Source organism: Castanea sativa, chromosome 10 (genome assembly GCF_040712315.1).
Source record: "Castanea sativa cultivar Marrone di Chiusa Pesio chromosome 10, ASM4071231v1".
In the NCBI taxonomy this organism is placed as follows: Eukaryota; Viridiplantae; Streptophyta; class Magnoliopsida; order Fagales; family Fagaceae; genus Castanea; species Castanea sativa.
Window position 1 is genome coordinate 21,373,173 of NC_134022.1, and position 17,456 is coordinate 21,390,628.

At 38.0% G+C, this 17,456-nt stretch overlaps 1 protein-coding gene across 1 annotated transcript; it reads right to left on the minus strand.

The window, feature by feature from the left end:
* Positions 1-2,215: 2,215 nt before the first annotated feature.
* On the minus strand, positions 2,216-5,431 carry LOC142612216 (uncharacterized). Its single transcript, XM_075784332.1, has 6 exons — positions 5,150-5,431; positions 4,239-4,499; positions 3,558-3,611; positions 2,895-3,135; positions 2,715-2,847; positions 2,216-2,528 (listed from the first exon to the last, which is right to left on the minus strand). Exons 1-6 carry the CDS (start codon positions 5,429-5,431, stop codon positions 2,216-2,218), a joined length of 1,284 nt encoding a protein of 427 aa, XP_075640447.1.
* Positions 5,432-17,456: the final 12,025 nt, after the last annotated feature.

Below are 17,456 nucleotides of genomic sequence, written 5' to 3' on the forward strand. Positions count from 1 at the left end.
TATACCGTGCAAGTTGATCGGCCTTCCCAACGTGCTCCTCCAGAAACAGTGACTCCAAGGGAAAAGATTGTTTCCTCGCGACTGTCACTCGAGGAAGAAATCGACCAATTCCAACTTGAGGAAGAAAGGGGGGAGTAGGGAGATCCTAGCATTCACATTTTGGAGTAGAGGACGAGTTAGACAGGACCTCGGGTGTTCACGCCCCCGGCCTCATAATCGCACGTATAGATGGCAATACAGAAGAAGAAGAAGAAGAAGAGATGGCCCTGAACAGGAGGAAGGGTTTAAGGGATCTCCTTACGGATAGGGCTAAGGGGTCCCAGCCTCTTCTTGTTCTCACCCTTCCTCCTCTAGGCAGCCTGCTCCCCATACCCAACTTGAAAAAGAAAAGGAAAAAGAAGGATGAAACCAAGGAGGGGGAGGTGGTTTGCCAAAAAGAGCCAAAACAGCAGAAAACGGCCAAAGGCCAGGTGCGGGCCTCCTCAGTTGAGAGCAGGGAAGACTAGGATGTGGCCAAGGTGTGCCACCAAAACCCTGCCTGGGAACCTCAGCTAGAGCTGGACGAGGCAGCTATTCCTTGGAACTCCACCATCAAGGAGTTCCAAAAAGGGCATGCCCATTATCTGGTCGATGCCCTAGAGCAGCCTATCCTTTTGTCCAAGGACATGGCTACGTTAAAGAAAACCGCGGAGGAAGCTGCCTGAACGATCAAGAAAACCGCGGAGGCCTTGGCGCAGGCCTATTACAACCTTGGGGTGGAAGAGACCGAGGTCTACCTGGCGGAGGAGCTCGCTGAGGTCTGTAAGGACTACTACCAGATGGTGTGAACAGAAGCCCTCAATGTGGCAGGAGTCCCTACTACCTCAGAGTGGAGGAAGGCTGATAATGTGTACTATCTTCCAGACATCCATGAAGTTCCAACTGCACTCCCACCTCCCAATGTTCTTGTGTCTATTCCCTCTAAGCGGCCCTCTACACCCATACCTTTCTTCCTCATCCCAAAGTCCCCACAGGGCCTAAACAAGCTGGTGTCCAAGGTCGGGGGGTTGAGGTGGCCCGGAGTGAGGGGATGGCCAGGGTGGTCCTCGGCTAGAGGAGAAGGGTAGAGGCAAGGAGATCGAGCCTGTGTCAGAGGCCAACGGTCTTGAAGCTGCCCTCAAACTCAAAGAGGTCGCTCCCAAGGTGAAGGTGGCTGAGGCCAAATTAAGGAAGGTTGATCCCAAGGCAAAGGAAGCTGAGGCCAAGTCCAAGGAAGACCCTCATCCCAAAGCCAAGGCATAGCTTAGGATTCCTTTCTTCCCCCCCCCCCCCCTTTTGTTATTATAATAGAATTATCTTATTTTATTTTCTTTTTTGTAATTTTCCTTCTTCACGACAGTCTGCCTTCGTCCATAATGTAATTATTCCTTTATTTAATGAAAAGACTTTAATTTTCATTCTGTGAATCTTTTTTTTTTTTTTTTTTTTCGTGATATCTACATTTGGTTAACTATATTCCTTGCTTTGCCCTTTGTTGAGGTTTTAGATTAATGAAAATTCTAAGAATGAACACCCTTGCTTTAACAAAAGTTAGTGGTGATAATTTGTTGTTTACTTAGACAGAGTGAAGCCATGTAAACGATGAGAAAAAATGACTGAGTATTAATACTGAAAATTGTGCAATTAACAGGGGAGGTCTGAGTCCTCAGAGGTAAGCAAAGTACTTAGTAGGAAAAGAGTACCTTATCTTAAGAGTATCTTAATGCGCCCTCAGAATGCCTCTGCTAAGGCCCAAGGTGAGTCCTTTTTTTCATGTGATGATGTATATGTTGGGGTTCCATCCTTGGTGGATCCACTAAGTGTTAATTCCCCCAAGGCAGGTGATCCGAGGGTTCGCATAAGTAGTGAAGAGTGTTAATTTACCTAAGGTATGTGGTCCATGGGACCAGACATAGTCAAAGTTCTATTTAACATTTGAACAAATAACGAAGAGCATTAATTTACCCAAGGTTGTGGTCCTAGGAGCCAGGCATGACCAATGTTCTATTTAATACTTAGAGAAATAGTGAATACAACAAATAATGACATAAGTAACACATGGCAAAAATACTTTTTATTAATAGTAATACATTCGTAGGTTATTTACATTTCAGGGGCGTTGTATAATTTTTTCATCTAAATCTTCTAGAAAATATGCCCCTACATCAGCTACTGAGGTGATACGATATGACCCTTCCTAATTGGGCCCCAACTTCCCCCATGCTGGGTTCTTTGCAGTACCCAAGACCTTTCTCAATAGCAAGTCTCCAGGAGCTAATGGTCTTAACTTCACATTTGAGTCGTACCCTTGCTTAAGCTTTTGCTGATAATATGCCAACTGAACCATGGCATTTTCTTTTCGCTCTTCAATCAGATCCAAGCTCTTTTCTAGTAGCCCCTCATTGCTGTCCAGAGTAAATAAGCTCGTCCTTAGTGTTGGGAACCCAGTCTCCAAAGGAATTACAGCCTCGGCCCCATAGGTTAGGGAGAAAGGAGTCTCACCCGCGGACCTATAGGGGGTAGTTCTATATGTCCAAAAAATGTGGGACAACTCTTCCACCCATTTGCCCTTGGCATCATCCAACCTCTTTTTGAGCCCATTCACTATGACTTTGTTCACTGCTTCAGCCTATCCATTTCCCTAGGGGTAAGCCGGAGTTGAATATATGTTCTTAATACCCATTTCACAACAATACCTCCTGAACGCCTTACTATGAAACTGAAGCCCATCATTTGAGATGAGGGTGTGAGGAATCCCAAATTGAGTGACAATATTCTTCCACACGAATCTCTTAGCATCCACATCTCTAATGTTTGTCAACAGCTTAGCTTCAACCCATTTGGTGAAGTAATCAGTGCCAACTAAAAGTCATTACCTGTTTCCCACCGCTTTTGGGAAAGGTCCCACAGCTTTTGGGAAAGGTCCCACAATATCCAAGCCCCATTGTGCAAAAGGCTAGGGACTAGAAAAACGATTAAGTACACCTCCAGGTTGGTGAATGTTTGGGGCAAATCTCTGGCATTGGTCACACTTCTTCGCATATTCCTGTGCTTCCCTTTGTATACTTGGCCACCAGTACCCTTAAGTAAGGGCCTTGAGAGATAGAGATCCGTCACCTGTATAACTCCCACAAATCCTTTCGTGCAGCTCTTCTAGGAGAGTTCTATTGCCTAGGGATGTTTACATAGCAAGTAAGGCCCAAAAAAAGAGCGTTTAAACAATTTTTGGTCATCGGATAACCAAAAGCGAGGAGTTTTTCTTCGCACCTTATTAGCCTCTCCTTTCTCCTCGGGCAAGATGTCATCTTTGAGGAACATAACAATAGGATCCATCCAACTAGGTCCCACGCTAATCTGATGAACCTAACCACGTCCTTCTTTACCTCGGCAAGTTTACACAAATATTCAACCAAGATTACTCGAGGCAAACTTTGAGTCGAGGAGGTTGCAAGTGTGGCAAAAGGATCTACATGAGTAATTCTGCTTCTAGGGATTTGCTGTAAGGCGAAGGACTTGAATCCTGATCATAAATTTCCAACCTGACTCAAGTACCCTTGCATCCTCAGATCTTTGGCTTCTAATTCACCCTCTACCTGTCCAACAACCAGCTAAGAATCTGAAAACATTTCTAGCGCCCTTCCTCCCATCTTCTGAACCATGGTCATTCCCACTAACAAGGCCTCGTACTCAGTCTCGTTATTCGTGGCCGAGAAACCTAACATTAAGGATTTCTCAATAACGATCCCCTCAGGAGATATCATGACCAGCCCCGCTCCAGATCCTCTTTGATTAGTGGCGCCATCAATATATACCCTCTAGGACAGAGGCTTTTGTAAAGAGACCACTCAAACTGATTTTCCATCCATGCCTTACTTTTCTTCTTCTTCTACAAAAGGTTAAGCTAACTTGGCCACTAGGTCAGCAAGGACTTGACCCTTAACAGAGGTGCGTGGCATATACTTGACATCAAAGACCCCCAAAATAGTACCCCATTTAGCAATCCTCTTCGTGTAGTCAGCTCTCCGCAGTAGGGACTTGAGAGGAAGTTGAGTCAACACCACCACCGTGTGAGCTTGGAAATAATGGGGGAGTTTATGTGTGGCATGCACCACTGCTAATATGGCCTTTTTAAGCGGCAAGTACCGCAGTTTTGCTTTATATTAGGATTTTCTCACATAACAGATAGGCATTTGGATGCCATCATCAACCCATATCAGTACCAAGCTAACAGCATGGGGAGCTATAGCAATGTAAGAAAACAGGACTTCATCTTTCTCAGGCTTGGACATGATGGGTGGCCGAGAGAGGTATTCCTTCAACTGCTGAAAGGCTAAAGCGCATTCCTCAGTCCACTCAAATCCTTTCCACTTATTTAAAAATTGGAAGAAAGGTCTGCACCTATTGGTTGACCGAGAGATAAATCGATTCAGGGCAGCAGTCATCCCTGTTAACTTTTGGAATTCCTTAGGATTCCGAGGAGGCTGCAGACTATTAACTACTTTAATTTAATTAGGATTAACCTCGATTCCGCAATGAGTGACCATGTACCCCAATAACTTTCCTGAACCAACACCGAAAGAGCACTTAGAAGCATTAAGGCGCAGCTTGTGTTTCCTCAATATCTCAAATATGTTTCCGAGGTCACTAACGTGCTCAGACTATAACTTGCTTTTCACTACCATAACATTTATATAAATCTTAATACTTTTCCCTAGTTGTGGCTCAAACATCCGAGTCATCATCCTCTAATAGGTGGATCCTGCATTCTTCAACCCAAAAAGCATCACCTTGTAATGGTAGTTTCCAATAGGAGTAACAAAAGCTGTCTTCTCTTAATCATCCAAAGCTAGGGGTATTTGATGGTACCCTTGGAAAGCGTCCAAAAAGCTCATCCGAGGATGTCCTACAATGGCATCCACCAATTGATCTATCCGAGGCATGGGAAATAAGTCCTTGGGGCATGCCTTGTTCAAATTCGTAAAATCCACACATACCCGCCATTTTTCGCTCTTCTTCTTCTTCACTACCAATGTATTGGCTAGCCAATCAGGGTAAAAAACTTCTTTAATAGCTCCAACTTGCTTGAGCTTTTTACTTCTTTAATAACTCCAGCTTGCTTGAGCTTGATTACCTCGTCCCTGACAACATCGGAATGCTCTTTAGACGAGCGCCGAGGTGGTTGCTTTTTGGGGATAATGGCCGGGTTAACATTCAAATAGTGGCAAATGAAACTCGGGTCCACCCTAGGGGCCTCGTAAGCATTCCATGCAAACACATCAATATTCTTTCTAAGAAATACTACTAGCTCTTCCTTCTCCTGAGGAGGCAACTGAGCCCCGACCTGAAAGAATTTCTCCCCATCATCACTTATAACAACCTTTTCCAACTCCTCGCATCTCACCCCTTCTGCCATATATGTAAATAAAGCCGGTTCCTTTGATTGCTATAAGCTTTGCTTGACAGAGGCTAAGAGCTCTTCTTCAGCCTGGTGCCTAATAGTAGAAACTAAACACTACCTAGCCATAGACTGACTCCCAACCAATTCCTCAACCTGGTTGCCGGAAGGATATTTCACCTTCAAGTGTAAGGTGGAAGAGACGGCCCCCATGGCATGCAGCCAAGGTCTTGCCACGATGGCAGTATAAAAGGAGTAAGCATCCACTACAATGAAGTTCACTTCTACTACCTCTAACCCTGCCTGTATTGGTAGTCTAATCTGACCCTTTGGTATGACTACCTTTCCATCAAAACCCACCAAGGGTGAATCATAATCGGTCAAATCTTCTAGTTTTAGCCCCTTTACAAGTCAGGGTACATAATCTCTGCCCGACTGCCCTGGTCAACTAATGCTCGCTTCACATCACACCCCCTTATCCTGAGGGTAACCACCAATGCATTGTCGTGTGGCTGCAAGGTGCCAACCTTGTCTTCGTCAGAGAAACTCAATGCTGGTTGGACTTCCACCCCACTTCTCTTCAACTCAGGAGAGTAGCCTTCCCAGGGTGGTTGAGCTATAGATAACACCCTAGAGGGGTGAGAACCAATCCTTCCTGAGGCGGCAAGAATAATGTTAATTGTGCCTAGAGGTGGCTTTGAAGAAGCATCTCTTTGTGGTCTGGTCCCTGGTTGGCCTCCCTTTGCATTGGGGTGATATAAAAATTGATTTAACTTGCCACCTCAGACAAGCTACTCTAGGTGATTCCACAAGGTTCTACAGTCCTCCGTAGTATGGCCTCGCTCCTAGTGGTACTAGCAATGAAGGCTCTAATTGTGCCTCGCGGGATCTCCTCCATCTTTTTTGGCCATTGGAAATATGGTTCGTTCTTAATTTTCTCCAAGATTTGATGCACTGGTTCTCGGAACACCGTGCTAACCATTTGAGTAGCAGTAGCCCTAGATTGCCCAGAAAAATCCTTTCGATGATGATTATTGTTGTACTTGTCCAACCGAAAGTCCCTCCTATCCTGAGGGACCATCTTAGCCTTGTCTTTACCCAGTTGTTGGTCTTCCTCGACCCGCTTATACTTATCAATGCGATCCATGAGCTGATACACGTTACTAACTGGCTTCCCCGTCAATGATTTCCTTAAATCCTGCTTGGCGGGCAGGCCGACCTTAAACGTCCTTACAGCAACGTCATCAAAATCCCCATCGACTTCATTAAACATTTCCCAGTATCAGTCAGAGTACGTCTTTAAGGTTTGCCCCTCTTGCATGGTCATAGACAACAAGGAATTCAAAGGCCGAGGAACCCTACTACAACTTATAAACTGAGAGCTAAAGGCCCTTGTGAGCTCCTCAAAAGAGCCAATAAAACCCTCCTTTAGGCCGTTAAACCACCTCATTGCTACAGACCTTAGGCTGGATGGAAACACTTTTCACATCAAAGTTTTGTTCTTGGAGTGCACAGTCATTCTCTGGTTGAAATGACTCACGTGCTCCTCGGGGTCCGTCCTACCATTGTAGATGGTAAATGCTTGCTGGGTAAACCGTCGGGGGAGCCTTCCTTCCTCAATTCTTCGAGTAAAAGGTGACTTGGAGATCTGATTCAGAGTCCTACTCATGACATCGTTGCTCGAGCCTTTACGTGACAGGCTTGTCCTCGCCCGCCTACCACAACGCTCCTCGTCGTATGAAGAAGACTCATTAGGAGGAGTCCTTGACCTGCATCAGTAGCTTGTATCATTATTACTATCAGAAGAGTGGTCAGAACTCAAATGAGTTCCTTTACATCGCTTTCAGCGCAACTTTCTTCTTAGACGATCAATTTCTAATTGCATGCTTCTGGTAGTTGCCTTATGGAGACGTGGCTTCCACCCTTGGACTGACTCCTACTGGTATGGGTGGTGTGCACACTAACCTCCCGGTCCCTTCTCCACTCATCTTGACATTGGGACCCCACAATTCCTCTCGGTTTGGCCCCTAAGCCTACCATAGTTCTATGTTTTTTTCACTAGAGCTCTAGTAATTCTCACAGACAACGCAAAGGGAAAAAGGCTTAGGTCTAAGGAGTCCAATACAATGAATTTGTAGAGAGTGGGTTGGAAAACTAGGCTTTAATGAATCAAAAGACAACTATAGCAAGTCCAAATGAAAAGAAAACAAGAATATGATTGGTTTGCACGACGTAAATTGTCCTCGGCATGGTCTGAGGAAACTAAATCTTATATATGCTTCTTTTGATTTTTGGTTACAAGTCTTGTTGCTAATGCTACAATATTTTTTCTCTTTTTTCTTCGATCCCGCTTGCCCTGGAGGATTCCTTATATTATATAGCCCTCCTTAGATGATCTTAGCCCTCCATTTGTTGACTATCAAAGCCACTACTTGAGTGTCTGTCCCATCAGCCACCTTCCCAATCCCCTAGTGAGTTGCGGTAGCAAAGACAGCATTGTTCAGGGGTCTTTTTTACATAAATGCAACCAAGAGATTTGGTGGGATGCATTAAATGTGGTGGCAGCTACTAACTTTTCAGTTATGTCAGTGCTAGCCCCCTCCCTGAAGCTCTTTCGGTATGGTACGACCTTCTCTAATGACGTGTTGCTGATGTGCCCTTACAGTCCGAGGTCGTGGCCTCCTCGGCAGGATAATAGTCCTTCTCGGCCATGAGTATGACACGTGGCGTAATTACCTTACTGGAATTCCTGTACCCCACATTACTAATAGGATATGTATAAAAATTTAAATTCATAAATACACACACACACACACACACACACACACACACACACACACACACATACAAGCACTTGGGGACAGGGCGGCTAGGGTAAACAAAATCTATCATCTCTTTGGGGCTGGAGAAACTCACATAGTTAAATCAAGGCGAGGCAGGAAAAATTTGTCATCCTTGGATACAACTATAATATCTTCCTAAATCCTAATTACAAAACTAAGTAATTAATATTGTGATATATTCACTTAACTATTAGTAATAAGCATTTTGCTCTATGGTATAAGGATTTCCTCAAATTAATTTTACAAATGATCTAAATCCTAATTACAAAACTAAGTAATTAATATTGTGATATTTTCACTTAACTATTAGTAATAAGCATTTTGCTCTATGCGATTAGGATTTCCTCAAACTTAACAAATTATCTAAATCCTAATTACAAAACTAAGTAATTAATATTGTGATATTTTCACTTAACTATTAGTAATAAGCATTTTGCTCTATGCTATTAGGATTTCCTCAAATTATCTAGAGTCTATTTAGATTTAGACAAGTATTATTTTTTTTTCTTTTCTCTTTTTTTTTTTTTTTTAAAGTTTAATTTGGAAAAATATATCTAATATAATGAGACAATGTGCTTATATTACCTATAGTTAAGGGAGATATTGCTTTGTTTTAAAAAGCATGGACAACATTGTAACTATACCATATTTAAACAGGACAGGTGGGTTCTAGTTAGCTCAACTTGTATGTCTTTGATGGTTGAATAAGAGATCTGAAATTTAATTATACCAAAAATCAATTGATGTCTTAGTCTACTATCAACAAAAGTGAACGCTATAATTTGAATCTCTCTCTCTCTCTCTCTCTCTCTCTCTCTATATATATATATATATATATATAGACACACACATATATATTACATGACAATGCAACTATTGTACACCTTTGGTGTAATGGTTATTTCACAAGTATAAATGTTTGTGAGATGTGGGGGGTAACGGCCAGGTACAAATAACAAAAACTATTATTTTTGTGTAACGCATGCATTATAAAAAATGAAATACTCTTTTATTTTTACCTAACACATGCATTATAATAGATGAAAGGCTTTTTTTCTTTTTCTTTTTTTAATGTAACGCATGCAATAATAAAATACCTTTTTTTATTTGCATGTAACGTATGCAATAAATGAAATACTTTTTTTATTTGCATGTAACGCATGCAATAAATGAAAGACTCTTTAATTTCCATGTTTTTTTTTTGTTGAGAAAAACTTTAATTTCCATGTAATGCATGCCTCTGTGCATTTACTAATTCTCTCTTTCATAATTACAAAATAAAAAAGCATTTATTCATCCTCTCTTTCATAATTACAAAATTAAAAGAGCATTTATTCATCTTCTTACATTTATGAACCATATATTTATGAACTTTACATATATGTGAAGGACATTAAATATGTACCTATTTTATGAGATTCTACCTTATAAATCTATTAAATGATCAACTTTTAATAAATAATCATTAATGTGATTCTACCTTAATAAAAATAAAACTCTAATTATAAGTCACTTCCTATATAAAAAAAAGGAAATGCTAACGAATGCCGTAAAGAAAGTTTAATATTTTGAAATAAAAATCCATTTAAAAAAAGTTTTTATGGGAAAATAAAATAAATATTTTGACAGCTTTTTTCATTTCTCATAAAATTGGTATTAAAACTTTCCTAAAATGGATTTAGATAATAAAAGTACTATATAATCAAAAATTTTAATCTTCATCATTAAATATTATAAATATTAAGAAGAAACAAAGAAAATACAGAAGAAAGGGTGAGGGAAGAATATAAAGGATTAGTAAGATACTAAGATTCGCCTTAACATCAACTTTTACAATATGAAACTCATATTGACAAGTATGGTAACTTAAAAGGCACAAAGTATTACAAAACCACGATAACTCATAGTATTGTACAAAACCATAGTACACAACATTTAAATATATATGCATTATATTCTAACACTTGTCATTAGGGGTGTGCATGGGTCGGGTTGAGGGAATTTTTTGACCCAACCCACCATGGTGGGTTAAAAAAAATTCGACCCAACCCGACCCATCACATATGTCCAACCCAACCCAACCCACATGGGTCGGGTTGGGTTGGGTTGAACCCATGGGTTGGACATTTTTTTATTATTATTATTAAATTGAACCCATATTTTTTTATTAATTATATAATATCTTTAAATATATATTAAAGAAAGTAATAGGATTTTATATTATATATATTTGTAGGAATTGATGAAATATATTTATTAAATATATATTTAAATATATAATATATTTTAAATATATATTAAAATATGGGTGGGTCGGGTTGGGTTTGGTGGGTTTGTAATTTTATGACCAAAACCCAACCCGACCCGCTACCAAAAAAATTTTTATAACCCAACCCACCAAGCCTTAAAAACCGACCTAACCTGGCGGGTTGGGTCGGGTCAGGTTTGGCGGATTGGTGGGTTTTCTGCACACCCCTACTTGTCAAGTTGAACAACGACTAAAATTGCTCAATTGATATATTTTTTTCTCCAAAAATTGTCATGATGAAATACAAACACGAGCATTAGATATTCAAAATGCCTTTATCTAATTACAACAATGAAAAAAATAACATTATCCTAACGCTTAAATTTATTTTTATTTTTGTCGTATTCTGAACCGGTTTTCAATATTTGACTGATGTACCAATAAAATTGTTTACATATTTGAAAAGATGCATATCTTTCCCCTTTTTTGGTAATTAAAAAAATTTCTAAGGACACCCGTCATGCATCAGTTGTTGTAACGCATCTTCATCTATGAATAGTGCCTTTTCTACGGCCTATAAAATACAGTTCGGCTACCTCTTGTTTACACCAGGGTTCAAAATTTCCCAAGAAAAATCTTCTAATAGTTCTTGAAATTTTCAATTTTGACTTCTCATTTGGAGCATAGCCTTTGAAATGGTTAGTCTATCATAAATTGAATTGATACTTGAAGTTTTTTTTTTTTCCAATTTAACAAGGTTTTGAGCATCCCTAACCTCAAATATTTATGATTATGAATAAAAATAATAATTTAAGAGCTTAATTATGCTAAGCAGTGACGTAATTTTGTTCATAACTAGTTATTATGATTTTTCTATTGCTTGATGTTATATTCAATTGTTAACATGATAGATGTGTAAATGTATCTTAACGTGTTAATCATTTTTCGTTTCTCAATTGTTTATATTTTGTATAATTATTGATTTAATGGGAGAGAATTACGAAAAAGTTTAGTCTATCATAAATCATGCTTGATATTTGAAGTAATTTTTCCCCTAATTTAAGGAGAAGTTCGTTATTGTTTATCCCTAAACTCAATATTTTTTTTTATGATTACGCCCCCCCCCCCTCCCCCCCTCCCTCCCCACATATATTTTACTCCATCTCCCAATTGTTAATTACAGAGGAAATGAAATTTATAATCTTCATATAAATTTCGAGTATGCGCACTATTAATTTATTTGAAATAAAGTCTTCATATCACGTGATATGGTCTTCATAGTGAATTAATTGGCTATTTTAGTAATTTATTTGAAAAATAATAGAAAGTAAATAAAATAGGCATTTAGAAAATTTCTCTCTTAGTTATTTATTTATTTTTCAATATATAAACTATATTTATATTTAAAAAACAATTACAGGAAAATCATATTTACTGTTCTCGTTTCAATCCCCAATTCTTTCGAATATCTTTATCTTGTTGAAGGACTAATTTTATAATTTAACCTAAAACTAATATCACTACCTCCTCCAAATCAAAATTTTAATTATCGAAAATTGTCTTTGTGCTTTAAGAATTATTCTTAAAAATTGGTTTTGTAGGGACACGATTTTTAGACCAAGCCCAAAAATGTGAGGGTCTTGGCTCAGTGAACCCAGTACAATAAATTTGTAGAGAGTGGGTCAAAGAGCTAGGTTTTAGTGCATGGATAACAGTTAATATGATTTTGGATGATGAGCCAACAAGAATTGTACCCGGTTTGTGCAAGAAAGTTTGTTCTCGGCACAGTCCGAGGAGCTCTGTTCTAGTATAAATTGGATGACAATGGTTACAGGAGTTGTTGAAATTGCTACAGTGCTTTCTCTTCTCCTTTTTCCATCCTCCCCCTTCTCTGGGATCTCTAGCCTTATTTATATTACATCTCTTCCTTCGTCCTTACCCTACACGTGGACTACATGTGGACAGTTGATGGTTTATGCTGATACTTGTCTCATCAGCCCCTCTAAAAGTCTTTTGGGGTGGCTGTAAGGCTGCCATAATACTGTTCAGAGGTCACTTCCTCATTAATGCGGTAGTAGCAGCTTTCCCTTAGATATTTTTGAGTCCTTATCTCTCTTATACACTCATGATGCTCGTTACTATCATTAGAACTTCTTGGAAGGTCATCCTTGATCATTAGGATCTATATGAAATTTGCGTTTAGTTTTATCCAAGGAGATAGTACTCCTCAGACTCGGACCACCCATGCTTCTCGGCCAAAACCACATGCCCTCGGCCAAATCCCAAAATCCATGACCCCACAATAGCCCCTCAAAACTACGATTTTCTCCTCGCATCCGAGGAGAAAAGTGGGGTTTTGAATTCTTAAGAGTTGATTCTGCTTTGATCATTTGATTTACACTTGTGGGAGTGTCGTTTCAAGCGCCCCATATTTATACCGTGAATTGCTCCTTTCAGAGCTACCAATCTGAGGATTTGATTATAATCTTGGGCCTGTCTTGACACTTAGTGAAAAACAAATAGATGTTGTGGAATGATAATTCCCTAAAGTATGTGGTCCGAGGACCGAGGCATGATCAAGTTTATAGTTTAAATACCTTGAAGAGAGATGTCATGATGTGTTAACTTTCTCACATCATCTGATCTGAGGACTGAGGCATGATTGAGTTATAGTTTAAACACTTTGAAGAGAGATGCCATTATGTGTTAATTTCCCCAAACCATGTGGTCCGAGGACTCAGGCATGGCTAAGGCTCTTTTTAACACTTAGTAGGAGGTCTGTGGGACCCGACGTAGCTAAGACTCTTTTTAGCATGAGGTCCGAGGACCCAGCATAGCTAAGACTCTTCTTAGCAGGAGGTCCGAGGACCCGGCATAGCTAAGACTTTTTTTAACACTTTAATAGATGCCAGTGTGTGTTAATTTTCCCAAAGCAAGAGGTCCGAGGACCCGACATAGCTAAGGTTCTGTTTAACCACTTCAAAAGATGCCAGTGTGTGTTAATTTTTCCAAAGCAAGAGGTCCGAGGACCCGGCATAGCTAAGGTTCTGTTTAACCACTTCAAAAGATGCCAGTGTGTGTTAATTTCCCCAAAGCAGGAGGTCCGAGGACTCGACATAGCTAAGATTCTGTTTAACCACTTCAAAAGATTAGAAGATATTAATATATACCTTCAAGAACTAGCCTCGCCGCAGAGCCCCTTTTCATGTGTTGCTGCCACTTCTTCTAATGGAGGCTCAGCGAACTTGGCCACCAGATTCGCGAGGACCTGACCCTTGACAAAGGTACGAGGCATATACTTGATATCAGAAGCCCCTAGAACTGTGCCCCATTCAGCAGTCCTGCCCGTATAATCCGCACTTCATCGTATAGACCTGAGCGGAAGCTAAGTTAGGACAACAATCATGTGTGCCCCACGTAGTGACTTGCTCACATAGTAAACTGGCCACCATAATGGCTTTCCCCAGGGACTTTTGCTGATGGGGGCCTGATCTTACCATATTTAACCGTTACACTCACTATCACACAAGCTCTTCCCATAGACGGCGCCAATTGTAGGGACATGATTTTTAGACCAAGCCCAAAAATGTGAGGGTTTTGGCTTAGTGAACCCAGTACAATAAATTTGTAGAGAGTGGGTCAAAGAGCTAGGCTTTAGTGCATGGATAACAGTTAATATGGCAATGGTTACAGGAGTTGTTGAGATTGCTACAGTGCTTTCTCTTCTCCTTTTTCCATCCTCCCCATTCTTTGGAATCTCTACCCTTATTTATATTACATCTTTCCCTTCATCCTTACCCTACACGTGGACTACATGTGGACAGTTGATGGTTTATGCTAATACTTGTCTCATCAGCCCCCTCTAGTCTTCTGGGGTGGTTGTAAGGCTGCCATAATACTGTTCAGAGGTCACTTCCTCATTAATGCGGTGGTAACAGCTTTCCCTTAAATATTTTTGAGTCCTTATCCCTCTTATACGTTCATGATGCTCGTTGCTATCATTAGAACTTCCTGGAAGGTCATCCTTGATCATTAGGATCTATACCAGATTTGCGTTTAGCTTTATCCGAGGAGATAGTACTCCTCCGACTCGGACCACCCATGCTTCTTGGCCAAAACCACATGCCCTTGGCCAAATTCCAAAATCCATGACCCCATAGGTTTCTTCATATAGAATCACAACTTAAAACTCAACTCCTTAAAAAATATAGTCAATAAATTATTAAAGGAAGTTACTCTTCAAGTATTAAAGAAAAGAAAAAGAGTTTTTGTTTCCTCATATTTTGGGGTTCACACTAATTTTAGTGTTCTTGTTAATCTAGTTATTATTCAATTATTAATTTCCATTTGTATATTACCTATTAATTATTTTGTTGCTTTTTCCATAATCTATACCTTTTGTAATTCAATTTATAGGGTCGGAAGAATAAAAAATCAACTCAAAAGTTACCTCAAGATCTTGTCCCTTTAACTACTTCAGAGATAGCAAAGCTATATTCAGAACAAAAAATTGATAAGGTAAAATTCCAGACTCTTACTAAAAAGAGATGAGGTTATATTAATACATATGTAGTTTACATGACACAAAACCCTTTATTTTTCATAAATTGAAACAATTATTGTAAGAATGCATTATGTCCTTAGCTTTTTTTTTTTTTTTTTTTTGTTGAGAAACATGTCCTAACCCGTTTGGTAATATTGTTATAGTAATGTTATTTAAGTGTTGTAGAAATACATGTGCGTGAAAAGTGTTCTAGAAATACGTGTTGTGTTGTTTAAATAATGAAAACTATTATATAAACAACACAACCAAACAAACCCATGTGATCTCCTTTTGTGTGAATATATCTTTAAAGATAAAATTGTTTTCAAGGTTATCAATTGACACCATTGACATTGAGAAACCATTTCGCAAAAAAGCATACAAAATGTTAATGTAAATCTATAACTCAAAATATACCAATGCAAAACTAGATTCAAACATATAAAGCAGATATAAGATGCCCAAGGAGTAAAAACATAAATCACATTAGAACAACATTTGGTACAGTGGATTCACTCACTTGTCACATGTTACATCTTACAGTAAATTATGTTGTATTATAAGTAATTTTATTTAGATTAGATTTAAGTTACACTTGGTAAAATGTCACTTAACTTAATAATTTCTCATTAGAACAACATTCTATTGAAAAATTACTTTTATTCTACTTTAAAAAAAAAAAAAAAAAAGAAGATGAAGATGAATGATATTCTACCTTTTGGTATATACTAAAATTTTGAATGTATATATAATAACTCTATAATGGTATAATCCCAATACACTATTATGATCCCCAAAATGAAATTTTTGGTTTTTCTCTTGTACATGATGATTTCTAAATATTAAGATAGATGAAAATTAAGAACTAAGTCATTTAATAGTTGTTCAAAACTATGTTATAAACATTTTGCTACTTTATAATTTTACTTGTGACCATGTATTAGGATGTTTCAATTACAATAACAATGAGAACAACTAGGCTTTAGTCTTTTAATTTGGGGTCAACTATGGATCCTGAAAAAATTAGTTAAGTCGATCATATTTATTCTTTTTTTTAATCATTCTATTTAGATAGAAAAAATTCACAATAACACTAGGGTAGAGTTTTAAATGTCCCTAAGTATGAGGCAGTATGTTGATTTGGGAATATTGTGAATTTTTGTTGTGTTCCATGAAGGACTTTATTATAAAATTAATAATTTAAATTTATAATCAAGTTGGATTAAGGTATTCACGGTATAACACAATCTTATTATTTTTTAAAAAGGACCTAGACTCATTTTGTTCCTTTTTTAAAAAATAAAAAAATAAAATCTCAAACCCATTTTATTAGAATATAATCAAGTAGGAAAATACATTAAATCCGACTCATTGCCATCTACATAAGAATGAATTATTTCACAAAATTGGTGCACTATAAGACTTGGGTCCCATGTGTGGGACCCATGAGTGAGGTCTACCATTATACAAGAAAAATGCATAATAGTATAATGTAGCAAGTGCATTGGATAATGGAAAATGTTATAAACACAAACTATTTTATAAAATATTTTACAAATTGTTGATGTGGTGAATGATTATTGATATGTAAAATTTGAGTAGATATAAAAGTACTTTAATAAGCACATGAGGAATTTAATGAGTATTTATTTATTTTTAAAATTCCTTTAAAAAAATAAATACTTATTAAATTCTTTATATATTTATTAAAGTACTTTTTTTTATGGCCCATTAATTAAGCTTATATGGTAGGCCCTAACCTTCTCAGATTATGTTTTTGGGAAAATTAATTTGTACTCCTGAAGTACCATAAATGCGTACTCCCTTCTCTTACATGAATGGCGGGTCTCACTAATTACATTCATGGTGGGACCCACCATTTATGTGAGAGGAGGGAGTACGCATTTATGGTACTCCGGGACTACTTAATAATTTTTCATGTTTTTTACTCCAAAGATGTGAAATTTTATCACTTTTTAAGATTACATTTTAATTGAAAAAGTGAAATTTTTACCCATTAAAATCCTTTTAAAGAAAATAAATACTCATTAAATTCCTCATATATTTATTAAAAAAAGTACTTTAATAAATACTATATAAGGAATTTAATGAGCATTTATTTTCTTTAAAAGGAATTTAATGAGTAAAAATTTCACATAAAATTTTAATTTTGGAAAGTGATTAAATTTCTCATCTTTGTAATCAAAAACATAATCTGAGAAGGTTCATTATCATTATTGCTTACAAAAAAAATAGAAGGTTCATTACTCATTTTTGAGTCAATGCCATGCACAAGGCTGCATGGTGGGCCTAGACGCGGTTAGGGCCTACCATATAAGCTGAATTGGGCCATATATATATATAAACCAAACCATTCTGAATGAAAGAAACAACAGTGACACACACACA